Below are 17726 nucleotides of genomic sequence, written 5' to 3'. Positions count from 1 at the left end.
AATCTCTGTTATTGCCATAAAGAAGCAGCCTGAACTAACATTTCATAATAAAAAAAAAAAGTTTGGAATGTTTATTGGATTATTTCACATTATGTATCCTGTCTGTAGTAATATTATTTGTTTCATAATGTGTTATTGTATTGATTTACTTATTTTTGAACACTTCGGGTCTCCATGCTACTGGCTACGACGAACAGCCTCAGGACACTCATTTCGCCGGGTTCAGTGGATGTGATCCCACGTTTGGGGAGAACACCAACGGTCCAATGACTCACACAGGCGGCGTTTATTCTTTCAAACGTGTGGTTTTTATTTGATAATACTGAATATTTTTGTCCTTCGCCCGGACTTACACAAAGCATCAAACACATGCACAGTCCTGTATTCACACAAGGTACCCATTTCTCATTTCTCTCCACAAAGGATTAATCTCTCCCACTCTCACGTGATTCCAGCGCAAGAGGACCTTCTCAACTCAACACTACAGCTAAAGACATCGTAGACATAGACAGCGAAAACACACAAAAATCATGACAGGTATAATAATAACACTGGAAAAATACAAAGTAATGGAAAATGGAAAGAGTTTACTTTTAAATTATGCCTCTAATACTCCATCATATATATATTTTTTTGTTAATGTAGCTTGAGGTGTATAAAACAGCACTGTAAACTTCGATTGAGTAACTTGCTTTCTAGGACAGCGATAAAGCTTTCATTAATAACTGGTAGGAGCAGGAAAGACGAGTCAAAGCTAACATTAAGCGTGTAAAGACCTTATTACTCATGAGATGAAATGTCTGCGGGAATATATTGGCAAATTAGCAAATTGAAACTGCTGTTTGCATTTACAATCAACAGGTAATACAAAAGACACTGAAATAACATCCCACAAGCTCTTTTTGTTTCTCTTTCACACATAAGTTCTGCAAAAAGATCCCTTATATCCGAACCTCTCACACACCACTTTTACGTTTTTCTTTCACTGCAAGTACTATTTTATCTGTTATGACAAAGGTAGCAAGAATAAGCTTGCATTTGTGAATATGGATCACCAGAAGCACTCAAAATAGGCGAAATCTGCACCTGAGGTGGATCTGTCGGTCTGGGCGAAAGATAATAACTGTCACATCAGAGTGTTCAGGCTCTTGTCTTTACTGGAACTCATCCTCAAAAAGTGCAAATCTAGTTCTAATGCAGTAAATAATAATTATCAATTAACAACAAAAGTATATGCATAGGTACTGTACAGCTACATAGTGGGGATAAGAAGGGAGAGAGGTGAAGATCTGAAGAAGACAGGAGGAGGAAGAGTGAGACATTTGGGATATTTCTGATTGGACTGTGGGGCAGTGAAGAGGTGTTGGTTTTATACCTCACAAGCAGGTTCAAATTTAGAGCGCTCATCTTCACACAGCATAGACTGGTCCAGTGAGGCCTGCGACGGTCACAGGCTGCTGTTAAAAATCACTACAGGAAAAGATTTTCACCAAACGAAACCAGAAAATATCAGTCATGCAAGATGAATCATGTTCTTTTTAAAGACACAGCGAGGACGTGCCATGGGCGTCCGATGTCACCGGTGGCCGAACAGTTCCCAGCGGAGAAGATGAGAGAAGCAGTAACTAATGGTGTTCGGAGAGAGGGAGACAATCGTTTAAAAAAAGGCAACTTGGAATTTGGCTTTGGAATAAAATGGAGAATGAGGTAATAAAAGTAGAAACACAATGGGTAACAAATGATCGTCTGTAGATCGGGGATTGATTGTGGAGTCGGAGAGCAGAGCTGTTAAAGAGCTTTGCCGGGCAGGAAGTGCTCTGTCTCAACGTGAATTTATATCCTCCTGACGCCAGCCTCAGGAGGAAGTTACATCATCACTTGACCAGTCTATGTCTCATGATGCTATTTTACTTGTTTTTACAGAGACGCTGTGTCTGAGAACAACCTCTGAGTCTCTTCAGAGTCAGTTAATGTTGGGCAAGGTTGAGGTTGAAAGTGGCTTCAGTTGCTTACTCTGACCGAAATGCTTACGGACAACAAATACAAAGAGAGGCTAAAGATTGTTTTCAGACCAGCAGGTAATTTCAGTCACATTAGCTGTGTTTTTTTTCTTCTTCTTTTTTTTTTTTTTTTTTTTTTTTTTTTTAAATCAAAAATCACTTTGCCTGATGTTGTTATATTTCATTTCAAATGGAATTGTTTACATTTATTTTCGTCAGGCTGTGCAGTGGGCAGTCAGGCACGCCAAGCGACTAAGGGTCCTCGGCGTCCAGGAACTCCTTCTTGGGAGGTGCGACGCCGCGGTACCAGGAGCAGGAGCCGTCTGCCCTCTTCACGCAGGCGTAGTGGTTGGCCTGGCGCCCGTGCACCTGCTTCTCGATCATCAGGTCCGTCCACAGACATTCCTCGGGAGCCGAGATCTCACAGGGCAGAGAAGGACAGCGCACAATCTGCAGAAAAACACACAAAACAATCTCCCTATACAACACGTACAATCTGCTCAGGGATAGAGTATAAGTCAAGTTATGTTATCACTGTTTTATTTTTATTGTCAGGGCTGGGTATTGTTTGAAATTTTTCAACACTAGTGCCGGTACAAAAGGAGTATTTGGTGCAGATACCAGAAAGTAATACTTTTTTTTAAGAGAGACAGGAAAACAAAGGTAACAAAGGTCTCACTGCCGGAAGTCGATCCGAGGACACTGGTATGTGCCTTCACCATCAGGCTGCTGGACGCCCTTGATCTTACTTTTAAATTATAACCCTCAAAACCTTCGTTGAATCAAACACCATTTTCGTTACTATTTATGGTCAGCTTTGGTTGAGGTGCAGTCTGCTATTCCTGTGCTGGATCCATATTGCGTTCCTAAGCGCAAGGATTTCACAGCAACCTGAAGCATGCATGTAATCCAGCCTAATTTTATCTCAAAGATAGAACATCCTTTCTGTTTACTGTTCATTCGCACTGTATCAGAGCTGTATTAAGTTACTGCTAATGGTTTATTCTACTGCCGCCGCTTCACATCAAAACGTGTCTACAGAACATTGGATCAATTTAAATTTTTTGATGTAATTGGATCACTTTTGTCTTTTGCGAGGGAGTAATAGGAAAAGAACAAGCAGCTGCAGGTAAAACAAGGTAATGTGTGGAAAACTACTGTACTGTGTTGCAACATGAAACCACATTGCGGTTGTTCAGAGTATGTCGGAAAAAGGCAAATCCCGTAAAACTTCCCCGTTAAAAGCGACATTCATTTGTTTGGCTGCACTGTAAACAGATACACCAGGTGCTCCACATTTTTATTTCTGACAAAGAAGCAGCTCCAGGTGATTGCTGTTGAATTAAACTGCACTTGCTGTTAGCGCCACCAAAATCAACCAGGAGTGAAAACTTAAGGATTATAGCTTCAAGAAATAAGAATGTTATTCTACAAAACCCTTTCTGTCACTTTACCGAAGTCTCTGTCTACGTAAAATACAGTCAATAACTGGCAAGATTATGATTTAAAGGAATCGTTTCACATGTTGAGAAATGTGCTTATTCACTTCCTTGCCCAGAGTTAGATGAGAAGACTGATACCACTCTCATGTCTGTAAAGTAAATAAGAAGCCACAACCAGGAGAAATCAGTGGAGCTTAGCATAAAGACAGAAAACAGAGGGAAACAACTAGCCTGGCCCTGTCCAAAGGTAACAAAAACCTCCTATCAGCAACTACAGAGCTCATTAATTAACGTGTTATATCTTGTTTGTGCCAACAGAAGTCTAAAAACAACAAGTTGGCTGTTGGCTGTTTCTTGGATGTTTATTGGACAGACCTCCGCTCACTGCGCCAGGTCAAGAAATAGTCCCCGGGGGTGTATGCTTACTGAATAAAAGACGGTTGTTTATTGTTGGTGCTGTTGTTCTGGCTCTTGTCTCGTCTTGTTTTGTCTGTTATGTCTGGTTTTGTGGTTTTGTACTCCAGGAGGGAAATAACCTCAGCCTTTTTTCTTCCTTTTTTTTTTTTTTTTGTACCTCTGGAAGATAAACCATAGACACAGACGACCTTCCCCTCCCTTACCTTGCAGTCACAGCCCATCTGGTAGCGCTGGCTGAGGCTCTTCTTCTGGGTGGTGCTCAAGGAGTCCCAGGGCATTATGTAATCACACAGGGTCACATGCATGCTCCCACCGGCCTCGGCCTTGCCTGTAAAGGAACAAAACAGCGATAAAAGCGCCACAATGAAAGACACGTGACAGAAAACTCAGACATAACAAGATCATACATACAGGAGAACACCGACACCCAGCTCCTGATGCATCAATAGAAATGTTCTTTTTGGACAAAAGGTCACCAACTATAAACATCAGATTCAGATAAAATCTGTTACTTCTCAGACTGGTGCCTGCAAGCAGCAACACGGATCACCTGACCTCGTGAAAAGCCGGAGTTTATGTTTCACACGTGAGTGACACCAGTCAAAACAAGAAGATATTTCAAGTTGGGTTTACAGATCTGCTGAGGCTCCGTCCTCCACCACTGTCACCACTGTCTGTCTGCAGAGCAACTCTCAACATGTTGAAGTCTTCACAGCTTGTCCTCCCGTAGACGGGACCGGCTCACATTTCACTGTACCTCTTCCAACTGTTAACCCTTCAAACTGGAGCGAGGATGAATCATTTTTGAGATGAGAATCTGTAAGCTTAAGATGCCCCGGGCGGCAGAAAGTTAACTCTCTTTCCCTCTGCTCAAGAAAAAGAAAAAAGGAGTCTGAGCGAGAGAGAGGAAATGCTGGCTTCAGCAGTTCCTCTCCTTACAACTCTATGTAATTAGGGGCGAGTGTTTGCGGGTGCATCTCTGTCTGCGATGGGGAAACCAGAGCATGCATGACATCATGATCCTCTGTGTCTCCTCTACTCGCTGTACTATGTCTCATTGTGCTGCTGCCTGCAGTCACAATACCGGCCAGATTTAGGCCTACAAGCACCGAAGGAATAGTTCGACGTTTTGGGAAAATACGCCTGTTCACTCTCTGGTGAGATAAGGAGATAAATATAAATATAAGGCTACAGAGAGCAGCTGGTTAGCTTAGCATAGAGACTGGAGACGGGGGGGGGGCAGCTAGCCTGGCTCTCTCTGGAGGACACAAAATCTGCCTGCCAGCACCTCTAAAGTTTATTAATTAACGAATTATATCTCGTTTGTGTAATCCATACAAAAACGACACAGTTTCCAGTCTTTATGCTAAGCTAAGCTAACCATCTCCTGGCTGTAGCTTCATATTTAATAGACAAATATGTGGTATCACCATCCAACTCTCGGCAAGAAAGTGAAGAAGCTGAACTTTCGCTTTAGACCTGCAATAACATTTTTTTGCCGTTTGGGAGCAGCGGAAACAAGATGTGAAGACAGCATTGACATAAGTTTTTGGTCTCTACCAACTCCTGAGGGGAAATATTTTGCTCTTCAGGTTCTAAATGCTCCATTATGTTCACCAGCTAGTCGCTAACTTTGTCTCTACAGTGGGTTAATGGAAATTTTCCCCTGTAAACAGCTGTCTGTTGTGAAGATGATGCCATGAGAGCGTTGAGAGTGAACCAAGACAGTAAAGCTGTGTGCCGGACATTCAAAGGATGAGCTGGAATTTTTCTATAAAACTCCATAAGGCCGAGAGGAGCTGAAGATTCAGGTGATAATTTGCTGTTGATTCATTAATACAAGCGTCCGCTCTCAGACACGAGTAGTCATGTGAGCCATTATTTAAATAATAATACATATTATAGCTGCTATAGGGTTACTTTTCTATAAAAGTGACAAAAATGGCTCATACAACTAATCCCACTACAGTGGAAGAAGGGCTATGCAGATATAAAAATGCAACCTTGGCCTTAAAGATTACATCTGTGAAAGTAAATGTGAAAACAAGTTCATGGACAGTGACTAAGGCACAATACATCTGGCCAACTACAAAATCACCCTTCAGGGTTTTATCTTGTACAGAGAAATGTTCCCTTTTCATTTCATGGTCATCTCACCTCAAGCAGGGAGAACAAGCTAAACAGTGCGTACATTTAAATCTCCCAAGATGACAGACAAGGTCACTCCCAGTCTCCACAGTTTAGTCAGCTGCGTGTCATTACCCATAATAACATAAACAGTGACTCCTCCAACCCTCGAAATGGACCGCTAGTCTGTATCCAACCTCATGTTTGTCTGCCTGGCTGTTTACACCTGCACGTCAGTATCTGATTATCTGTCTGTTTGTGAAACCCTGTTGCTTTCCTGTCCCTCTGTCTGTGTGTCTGTCTATCTGTGTATTTTTTCACTTTTTGTTTGTATGTTGAATCTTAGCCCCCCCCCCAAAAATACTGAAACCATGATTTTCTTACTTCTGCAAAACAGCAGCTGTGTATTTAAAGCAATACAGCAAGTTTTAGGACAAGGTAATTTACTCAATCTGCCATGAAAACGTGCATTTTAGATTTACACTCTCCCCACTCCTTACTCACGTGTCCACATCATCTCATAAAGAGAAAGTAAGACAAGAAGTGACATGCAACAAAGTTGAAAGTAAAGCAGAATTAAACCAGGTACGTTACAGTTGACTTGGTATGCGTTATAGACCACTGGAGTAACTGGATGCTTCATCGATTGAGTGTTTTTAGATGAGTCAATTCTTCTTTTATGATATAAAATGTCAAAAAATTAATAATTGCCGATCAGAAGTTACCAAAGAAACAGCAAATACTCTCATCAATAAAATAAATAAATAAATAAATAAATAAATAAATAAAGTAACTGACTTGGTAAGGTTGAGCTTAGCTTTGCATAAAAGACTGAAAACAAAACCCACCCACCAGCAACTGTGAAACTCATTAATTAACACGTTTGTTCAATCTGTACAAAAACCAAAGTGTAAGAACAACAAGTTGAGAAATAGTTCAACTTGTAAAAGTAAGCCCCCATAAAACCGCAACTTGTCGTATTTATACTTCTTTTTCTGTATGGATTAAACAAACAAGATGTAACATGTTACTTAGTGAGCTTTAGAGGTGTTGGTGGGTGGGTTTTGTTACCTCTGGACAGAGCCAGCCTAGCTGTTTCCCTCTGTTTTCAGTCTTTTATGCAAAGCTAAGCTCAACCTTACCAAGTCAGTTACTTTATTTATTTATTTATTTATTTATTTACTTTATTGATGAGAGTATTTGCTGTTTCTGTCTGTTTCATATCTTTGTAAATTGTATTTTTGACTGTTAGTGCAAATTATGTTAAGCTAAGCTGACCGTCCCCTGGCTCTAGCTTCACACTTAATGCATGAATCTGAGAGCGGTATCAATCTTCTGACATAAGCGTGTTTCCCAAAACGTCGAGCTGTTCCTTAAAGCGTTAGCATGGGCCTCTGACGACTTGACACAAACACATCAGTTAAAAGGGTAAGGTGACCGGCGGGACAGTCGATCCAGAGACTTGTTGCATCGCTTTCATTACAGGCAAGACTAAATAAAAGCTCCTCAGCAATACAGACCTGAGATCAAGTACTCCTTCTTGCCGTTGGCATCCAGGGTAACACCGCAGACGGCAGACACAGGAGCGGTGAGGACAGCCTCGATGTCCTGGTTAGGCCCCTTGAACATCTGGAACAAAACCATGAAGAGGGAGAGGGTCAAAGGTCAGGAGGAAGGAGCCAAGGTCTGAGGATTAACACTTTTTGACTGAAACGCAACTATTCTTACCTTGATCTGTTTGACCTCATACTGGATCCTCTTGATGGGGTTCCCGTAGATATCATTCCCTGAGTCCACCTCTCTCTCTCCCACCACCTTTGCTCGAATCACTGTTAGGGAAAAAGAGGAACTTGGTGTCAGATCTTGGGCTGCGACTAGCTAATATTTTCATCATCGATTATTCTGCTGTTTATCTTCCAGTGGAAAAAAGTTAATCATTTTCTCAGGTTTCTCAAGTTTCTCAGTGTCCAAGGTCACATTTTCAAATGTCTTGTTTGGCCTGACCAACAGTCAAAATACTCAAAATATTCAATTCACAATAATATTAAACAGAGAAAAGCAGGAACTCTCCACATTTAAGATGCTTAAACAGCATTTTTTTTTTGGTTGAAGAATGACTTAAACGGTAATTCGGTTATCAATCAATTATCGATTAATCCAGTAATTGTTACAGCTCTAAACCTAACAAGATATCCAGGGCTGGAACTACCTATTATTTTTCATACTGATTAATTTATGGATTATTTTTCTGTTTAATTAATTGTTCGGTCTAGAAAAAATAAAGGGACAAATACCTGTCACATTTTCACAAATCGCATGTTGATGTGTCTAAATGTTTTTGTTTTTTTTGACCAAACGGTTCAAAACCAACAGATATTCAGTTTAAAATGTTTTGAAACAGAGAAAAGCAGCACATTCTCAAATGACTGCCATTAGTGCTTTATAAATAACCTTTGATTATCAAAAAAGTGGCCAATTAATTAATTGATTAATCAACTTTAGAGCTGGAACACCTAGTCGACTCAAAGAAAATTAATCTGCAACTATTCTGATAATCAGTTACTCTTTGAAGTCATTTTTTAAAGCAAAAATGCCGAGCATTTGACGGGTTCTCAAATGTGACAATTTGCCATTTTTATTGGTCTTACATCATAATAAATTGATTATTTGGGGGTTTTGGTTCAGACAAAACATGACATTTGATGATGCCACCTTGTGCTCCAGGACAATGCAATTTTTCAAAGTCTTCAAGTGTTCTACAATTAATCAAGGAAAACGTTGTCAGAAGAAACAATAATGACAATAATGTTCAGTTGCAGCCTCACTCCACTTATCATTTCCGCTCTGAAGATATGCTCATAAAGTCAAGACACGATTCCAGTGAGAGCTGATGACACTTAATCATCACCCAAGACTCAGATTCCTATCCACCACCTCCCAGGCTGACAAAAGGGCAGAAGGACAACAAAACAACCTCCACAGTTGCCTGAACTCTCATGTGCACATACCACATCGGGGCAGGGCACTGACAACAACATGAGCTTCAGCATCGACAGAAGTTAGGTCAATGAAAACCAAACTAAAGGTTTCCACTGGTCCTTGGCCTACAACACAAACACTCCTGCCTCCAAACACGATCAGGAAACCGTCAAAGGACCAGAATTAAGGAATAAGAATACAACCTGAAAGCTGATATACAGAGAAATGCTTGGCCATGGGCATGTTTCTCACCCCGTGTGTGTGTGTGCGCGTGTGCGCGCGCACGTGTGTGTGTAGTGTATCTTAATGGCCTGAATGACTACATCAAGCTTCAGCTATGCTTAGGGCATTTATTCACAACGGAAAATATGAGCAATAGAGAAAGAGAAAAAAAAAAAAAAGCAGGAACAGAGGACACGTACACATAGATAAACACACACACACACGCACGCACGCACACACACACACACACACACACACACACACACACACACACACAGTCTACCACCGTTGCTCTTACACCCTTGGGTTCAGTTTATGGTTTGGAACAGACACAAATATGGGAGTTCGTGGCTCCCAGAGTTAATAGTGTCTCTCGTTTTTCTGCTCCTTCCCTCGTTACTTCCTTTTCCCTTTTTCATTCTTCCCCCTGGTCCAAGATTCATGCTTTTCTGCACAAGTAACTATGGCAGCACTTGGGGTTGCAACTAATGATTATTTTCATTATCAGTTAAAAATTTAGTCTAGAAAATGTCAGAAAAGTTAACCAAACAAACCAAAACCCCAAAAAGTATTAATTTTACAATGACATAAAACAGCAAATACTCAGATCTGGGAAGCTGGAACTAGAAAATGTTTGGAATTTGTGTTTGATAAATGACTTAAATGATTAATCAACTTCCTCGTCAATCATCAAAATTGTTACTGAGCATGTAGGACTGCAACTAACGATTATTTCCATTTTCAGTGAATCTGCAGATTACTTTCTCTCAATAAATCATTTGGTCTATGAAATGTCAGAAAATGGAGAAAAAAGTGCACATCACAATTTTCTAAAACACCTTCAAATGCTCTTTTAGGTCAGACAAACAGTGTAAAACCCAAATATTTATTGAATAATATATTGAATGATATTTAATTTGCTTTCAAATAAGACACGGAGAAGCAAGTAATTCTCATAAATGTGAAGCTGGAACAAATGAATGTTTTTGGCATTTTTGCAACAACAAATTACTTAAACGATTAATCGATGATGAAAATAGTTGCCGATCGATTATCTGTTGATTGACAAATCCACTAATCAGTGACTTGTTCCTGCTCTAGAGGCACAGCACCATGCTAGGGTTGGGGTTCAGTAGCATCATCGGGCCTTCCCCCATCGAATTGTTTAGCCATGATGATGATGAATCCACTTCCTGACGCATCTCAGCTCATAAATAATTTAGCTTATAGATAACAGCCTTAATAATATCCTTGCTTATTAAATACATCACATTTATATGTCAAATAGCATTTATGTTTAGCTTGAGGCTTAAGGTTTTATTTCATAAACATATATATTAATTTTGCATGTTTGTGGAGGTGGTCTTAAAACTGAATTTTATCAAATCTGAATCCAGCTTCGAAACTAAACTCTTAATTGCATCCATTGAAGTGTAGCTTTCTACAATTTTCTAGGCTGCTCTAAATCAGTATTTTAATGTTAGCAATGGATTAAATGACTGCGTGTAATGTGAGGGGGTCGCTTGTAAATGACAAGCCTACAGAGAATTATCACCCGACTCGGCTGTTCATCTTACCTCTCAGCATTTTAATGTCTCTCTGCTCATTGTTTTGGTTTTCTGGCCTGAAACTTCGCTGTTTTGGTTCAGTCTCATCTCCATCTTTGCCCGCAGCCGGGCCAAGATTTTTCAGAGAAAAAGCTCTAAAAACCCACCCTACACCACCTGCTCAGCACCAAACAGCAGACAGACACAGTTAGCGACTAGCTGGTCAACACAGTGAAGCATTTAGCAGCTAAAGAGCCAAATATTTCTATCAGGAGTTGGTGGAGACCAAAAACAGAGCTAAAAGAGAGAATGAAGACGCCATTATACTCCAGCAGAACTGCTTGCCAGATGGTGGAATAGCTTCGGAAACCCTTCCCACCCGCACCTTACTCCACATTGGATTGGACGGGATGTGTCCGACAATTTACGCAATTTCCTCGAACTGACAATCCGACGGGAGAAATGAGACACGGTTTGACCTTCTCTCTCAAGCTCCTCTTTCGTTTCTTACACAGCAATCATGTGAACATCTTAGTGAAACAGACTGTCTGATAATGTTTGCTGTTATCTCCACATTTAAACGATTTTGCGCCCCCCATCCTCTCTATCACGGTCGGCTTTTCACTCTGCCGTTGAGTTCGGCCATTAGGAACAACTATAAACACTTGATCGTATGAACCAGTTCTTTCTAGCATAACCTGGCCCCGATTATTGGGCTAACGTTCATCAGGTGGCCACAAACACACGTCCGAACAAATGCTAATATTGTCTCAAGTGTGCTGTTTGTGTAAAGTGTTTGCTAACAAAAATACCCATATCAACTTTATAAGATGATATTTTGTCAATGTTGTGTTTACAGTTTGTTGTGCTGCTCCCAAGTGGCCAAAAAAAAAAAAAAAAAAAAAAAAAATCAAGTAATGCAGGTTTAAATGACAAAAGTTCTAAATAACTCAATGTTGATCTCAGAAGAACAGCTTTTGCCAGGCAGATTAAATATTTGCAGTTTCGATAAATAACAACGTTGAAGTTTGATTAATTTCTAATAAAAAGGAGCACGTAAAAGGTTTGATAAGACATTTGTTCATTTGGAGCTTAACACATCCAGGTTTTTTAATCAACCTCGGAGGATGATACAAAATGGAACCACTCAGCACTGATAAATGGCTTTATAAAAGTAATTCATCAGTGCTTCAGAGAAACCGATCCCATTTCCTCACAAGCAAACCTCTGCATTTAGGTTCCACTCTGATGCTTATGCAAATATGAAGCAGCAGCCAGAGTACACACATAAACACACACACACGCAGCAGTATACCTGGCTGGCGCTCTCTCCTGCATTCCTCTCAGTTTTTCCGCTCTCATTTCCTGACCTCATTCTGAGCCACAAACTAATGAGCTAAGAATCAGCAGCAGGACACAATACTGAGGGGAAATTACCCTGTTATTCACAATGGATTGCTATTATGGGAGCTTATCTGTCTACCTCTGTGTTGTAGACATGTTTACTTCTCAGCTTCCCCCTGCAATAAAGCCAGAGCGGATGATCCCGCGCAGTCTAAACAGCGTGTTACGGAGGCAGCAGACTACACAGCGTGATGCTAAAATAGCATGACTGCCGGGGGGCCCGCAGGCAGGCCGAGTTTCACCGCAGATTGATCCTACAGTCCTCTGATCACCAGCAGTCAATCAGCAACCAGGAGCCCCCTCCATAAACCACCAACTGACCCACATTTCGCCTACTCCACTACCCTCCCTACCAGGACGACACTTAATGACTTATACATGCGTATCAGTTGCACTACGCAATGTTTTCCATGCAAACCCCATATGAACACACACACCACATCCTAAGTGCCCCCCACACCCCCGTTCAATCCACCGCATGACTATCCATTTCTTTTTTCATACTTCAGTGACCACCAAATCATCCCTGACTTTTCTGGTGTGGTTTGTTCTGCTCCAGACGCATGTGGGCCTTCTGTTTAACCTGTCATTTGAACAGAGACGAACCGCCCTCAAACACAACCCAGCCGGCACTCATGACCCCTGGCAACATCTGTATGAAGACCTGTGCAGCAGAGAAAAGAAAAAAAAAAGAAAAAGAAAGGGTCCAATTCTCGTTGTGAGGTCTTCGTGGTCATTTTTTGTAGATACCAATGGTGATGGGAGTCAGATCAGCAGATCAACAGGATAATATTATCGACCAACTAGCTTTTCACAGATATACTGGTTTTGGCAAATAGACTATGTTGGCAGATATGGTGCACACTAAGTGTTATTGTGCATACTTCTTTGTAATTTAACATAATTCAGGTGTAGTATTTTGTTATTTGTGTTTCTGATTATATTTTTTACAATATTATTAGAGATGCAGCTACTATTATTTCCATTACTGATTAACTACTTTTTGAAATTTATTTATGGATTACTTGTTTGGCCTATAGAATGTCAACAAATTGTGAAAAATGCCCCCAAAAAAATCTCCCAGAGCCAAAGGTGACGTCTTCAAATCGCTCGTTGTGTCCCACTAACAGTCCAACACACAGAAGTATTCAATTTGCAATCTTATAAAAACAGAGAAAAGCAGCAAATCCTCACATTTGACATGCTGGAATCACTGACAGTGTGGCATTTTGGTTCGTCTAATGTCAAAATTGTTATAAATTAATTTTGTGTACAAAAACTAATCAACTGTTCAGCCAACCCCTGTAAGCACTGTAATACGCAGCATTAATCGGTTTTTTTGGCCACTTGGGGCAGTGGAACAAAATGTAAACACAACACTGATATATCATGACCTTTTAAGTTGATATGCTGAACTTGTGGGCTGCCTACTTACGTCCGCCATTTACAGAGCAACTTGTCTTACAGGAAACCTGATGAATGCAAGTCCAGTATCCACCCTCTTTTTAGCTCTGTTTTGGTCTCCGCTAACCCCTGAGGGGAAATATCTGGCTCTTTGGATAAATGCTCGACTGTGTTCACCAGCTAGTCGCTAACTTTATCCGTCCGTCTGTTTGGTGCTGAGCAGGTGGCGTAGCGTGGGTTTTTAAGAGCTGCTGGCTGCTGCTGAACACGACAACGATGAGAACGAGTGGATCAAAACGGCAAATTTGTAGGCTGGAAAGCAAAAAACAATGAGCTGAAAGACACCTAAAACGCTCCATGAAGCGGAGGAGAACTGCAGCCAGGTGATAATTCTCTGTGGGTTTGTCACTACGACTGACCTCCTTAGCATCTGAACCATCGCTTGTATAAAAGCATCAGTGAGTGCAGCTTTAATTTCCAAGTGAAGTTTACTGTACAAAACCTACAATTTTCTTTTTTCTGTTTTCTCCGATAATACAGTTTATTGTTCAGCTGTAAAATATATTACGTCTTTGTGACAACTCTTTATGAACTACATTAGAGGGATCCCTGCACAAATGCATATGAAAACACACTTTAAATACATATGTTGGGCGATAAAAAGTTATCCTGCTGGTGCTACTTTAACATATTTTTTATCAGAATCAGTGTGTAAAAAAACAAAAACAACTGTCAGGCCCCTTTAGGTTTTGGTCTTGGAGACAGTGTTTTTCTTATGATGCATGTTAAGGACATTTCATGAAGAAAAACATGTCTAAATGTCCATAAATGGAGGCGTGTGGAGTCAGTGTGCATGTGTTGTTGCATGTCCTCTGCTGTTTTCCTGCAGACAGCCGGGTGACGCTGGTCTTCCACGCTGCCCAGCCTCAGGACAGTCTGACTGGGCAGGGCTGTGGGGAAGTTCCCCTTTGTGGGCGACAGATTTATATGAAAAGAGGATGTTTGTCTCCGTGTGTGTACATGTGTGATTGTGTGTGACTGTGTGGTAGGTGCATGACACTGCTCAACTTTTATGGCCTGCGGTCTGAACCTAGAGCATCATTTAGCATGAGAACCAGAAGGTGACACACACTTACACACACACACACACACACACTCATGTTACTGGGTTTTTTGCCGGTACAGTATGTGTGTGAACAAGCAAAGCGTGGGATCCCATTTCACCAAAACAAAATCTCAATTGTCCGACCACATAACTGTTGACAGTGTCACTTTGTTGTTGCCTACATGCACATTCTGGGCAACCAGACAACCATCTCTTATTCCGACTGTCTGCTCCTTGCAGGCCTGCAAAAAACCCATTCCAGCCCCTGATTCTCCTCTCTCCACAGTCCCACCTTCAGCTCTTCCTCTGCAGCGTCCTATCGGGGTGTTTCTCCCGTCAGATTGTGGTTTTCAGCTACGCCTAAAGCGTCCTCGGATCCGCCCTGAAATCATCGCCGGACGATGACATCGGCCATTGTCACCGTTTAGCGGTCTGCGTGGCCTTTAACGCGCATCATCCTCCCCTCTCTCCGAGAGCTGACAAAAGCCTTATTGACTCACGCACCCTTTAAAAACAACATTAGCACACACAGAACACAAATACACCTCAGCTGTGAGACATCCTGTCTTTAAGAGTTGCCAACTAAGCGAGAGATTGAGTCACAGCTGAAAACAGAGCGAGCTGTCATTTTGCAATATGAAATTACACAGATATACACCTTATCCGCACGCGCACACACACACACACACACACCCACACACACACGCACACACACTTGTGCGTGTGTAAAAGAAGGAAGACAAGATGCAGCCAGAGTAGTGTGGTCTTGAACTTTCTCGTTCTCGAGGATGCCATGCATATTTTAACTTCAAGCGTGACTTTTATTGCCTTTCCCCCTAAAACACGCCCTGAACTGACAGCCAGATGTCACTGAGTGTGTGTGAGACAGTCCACCGTGCATGGCAGCAGGCCCGCAGTTGTCTATGTGGGCCGCGAAACCGTGTGTGTGCACACGACTGTGTGTCCCTGTGTTACACCGGAGCAAAGTTGGGAAAATCCCAGCAGCATTCCTGTAATTCCTCCCAGCACCACCCCTCGCAGGAAGAAACAAGGCAGGAATGGAAATTAAAAAAAAAAAAAAAAAAAAAGGAGAAGAAGAAGAGGAAAGCTCGTGGTGTGACATATTCTGTGGTTGAGATTCAATCCCCCCCCACCCCACCCCCGAAATTTCTCTCCACTCTCTCCATCCCTTGTCCTCCTCTCTGCTCTTTCCCTCCTTGTCTCTTTTCCTCTCTTGTGCCACGTTGCCCTGCAAAAGCCAGGAGACGCTGCTGCTTCGTCCCGGAGCCGCCGAGGGTGAAGCCTGGTAAACACACACACACACTCTGCTCGAGGGCTGAGACATTATGTACGGCGGGGGTACCAGAGTCCTTCCTGACTATTACGCTGGCTTACACCAACACGGTGCACTTATACCCCCGAGATACAACAACATAGTCCCCTCACTGTGGATTTTAGAGCTCTAAACTGAGCTACTGCAGTGAAATCAGAGGAGATAATCACTATTAAGTTCATTAATGTCATTATTAACTCTCCAGTGAGAACCATAGGTGCAATTTGAACTCCTTGTTATGTTCAGATGAATTTTATGGTGACTTTACAGCAAAACGAGCATGTGTTTGTGTTTGTATATGTTCTTTGCCCCTTCAAAGCATGCAAATATATTTTGTTCCTCTGTTTCCCAAATGGCTAAATGGTTATTTAGGAGGTCTGTTCATGTCAACATGACATGACACAAAAATAAAAAAATAAAAAAATATGCGTGTCTGCAAGTGTGCAGTCTGAAAGCAATGCAATCTGTCTGGGCCATGGCCTTGAGGAGCAACACCCTCCACCTTCAGGCTTTCCAGCGGTTTCCAGCAGCCTCTGTGAGCCCTCTCAGCACGCACCGGAGGCGGGCCGAGCGGCTGCGAACCACCGCTGTAGCTCCGGTCATCTGCGCCGGAGCCTGGTGCAACATGGGCCAGGTAAACAACAACAACAACAACAACAACAACAACAGTCCCCGCTGCTGTACTCACCTACGTCGGCGTTGCAGAACGCCTGTTGCGGATGTACCGGAGCGCAGCTGCACGCCTCCGCGAGCTCCTCCGCCCTCCACAGGACCAGCAGCGCCAGCGTGCAAAGGATGCCGTTGACGGAAAACGGCATTTTCGGTAAACACGGATGCGATGGTTTTTTCAGTCTCTTCGTTGCTGTGTGCTGCGCAGATACGTTGCAGTCTAGATCCAGCGGCAGGCAACAGCGTCCCCCCTCCCCTATTTTTTTTTTTCCTTTCTCTTTTTTTTTTTTTTTCTTTTTACCGACAGAGACCTGGCGACGTCGACTGCACCGGATTTGTCTGCTCGGTCGGCTCCGGTACGGAGGTGCGGTCACACGGTGAGCTCGGCGGGCTCCGGGGGTGTCCTGCTCTGGTTCAGCCGCTCGTCTGTCTTTTCAGGAGTGTTTTCCTTTCTGCGGTCGAGGCGGTTTTATAAAGCTGCGCGTACGACTCCTCCCCCCCCCGGGCGGTAACGGCGGGACCGGCAGAGGGCGCTGCGTCCTCCCGTCTGGAACAGCCGGAGCTCCGCCGCCGCCGCCGCCGCGGCCTGAGGCCAAGAGGTCCCCGGTACTGACGTCCGTTCAAAATGTACTAGTTTTTCATTTCTGGAATGTTTTTGGTAACACTTTGTTTTATGTGTGATGATATTTATAATAATAATAATAATAATAATAATGATATGATGATGATGATGATGATGATGGATGAATAGATGAATCAGAGTAGTCTATTACTTGCATTTGAACATTTGATATTGAGGATATTGAACCACTTTTACCTTTTTATTTTTTTGCATTTATCAGTGGTGCAAACGACGAGAGTAAACCCGACGCTGATTTTCTGTGGAGTCACTGTCTCGGCAGCTTCACTGTCACCAAGAGCCAGAAGACAGTGAGACAGCCTGAGTCCACGAAAGGCCCGTGGCACGTTCTCCTACCCGCAAAGCGCCTCAAATAAAAAGGTGAAAAATAAATAAAACTGTGGGGAATGGTTGCTGTTTTAAAGGCGTAAGGTGGGGGTCACACCAAGTTTGTCTGT

General features: G+C 42.3%; 1 protein-coding gene across 1 annotated transcript; it reads right to left on the bottom strand.

The window, feature by feature from the left end:
• Positions 1-285: 285 nt before the first annotated feature.
• timp2a (TIMP metallopeptidase inhibitor 2a) lies at positions 286-16798 on the bottom strand. The gene is made up of 6 exons (XM_040135131.1): positions 16669-16798; positions 7715-7815; positions 7507-7615; positions 4063-4187; positions 2205-2450; positions 286-1625 (listed from the first exon to the last, which is right to left on the bottom strand). The coding sequence occupies exons 1-5, from the start codon at positions 16796-16798 to the stop codon at positions 2253-2255; spliced, it is 663 nt and encodes a 220-aa protein (XP_039991065.1). The 3' UTR covers positions 286-1625; positions 2205-2252.
• Between the last annotated feature and the right edge of the window lie 928 nt (positions 16799-17726).

The sequence above is a fragment of the Xiphias gladius genome, chromosome 9, assembly GCF_016859285.1.
Source record: "Xiphias gladius isolate SHS-SW01 ecotype Sanya breed wild chromosome 9, ASM1685928v1, whole genome shotgun sequence".
Taxonomy (NCBI): Eukaryota; Metazoa; Chordata; class Actinopteri; order Istiophoriformes; family Xiphiidae; genus Xiphias; species Xiphias gladius.
This window is presented reverse-complemented; position numbering and strand designations above follow the sequence as displayed.

Coding starts and splice junctions, on each gene's coding strand:
- timp2a (XM_040135131.1), bottom strand. CDS start 16,798: ATGCCGTTTTCCGTCAACGGCATCCTTTGCACGCTGGCGCTGCTGGTC. Junction 7,816..16,668: donor GTTCTGCAACGCCGACGTAG/GTGAGTACAGCA, acceptor TTTCCCTAACAG/TGATTCGAGCAAAGGTGGTG. Junction 2,451..4,062: donor AGATGGGCTGTGACTGCAAG/GTAAGGGAGGGG, acceptor GTTTTTCTGCAG/ATTGTGCGCTGTCCTTCTCT.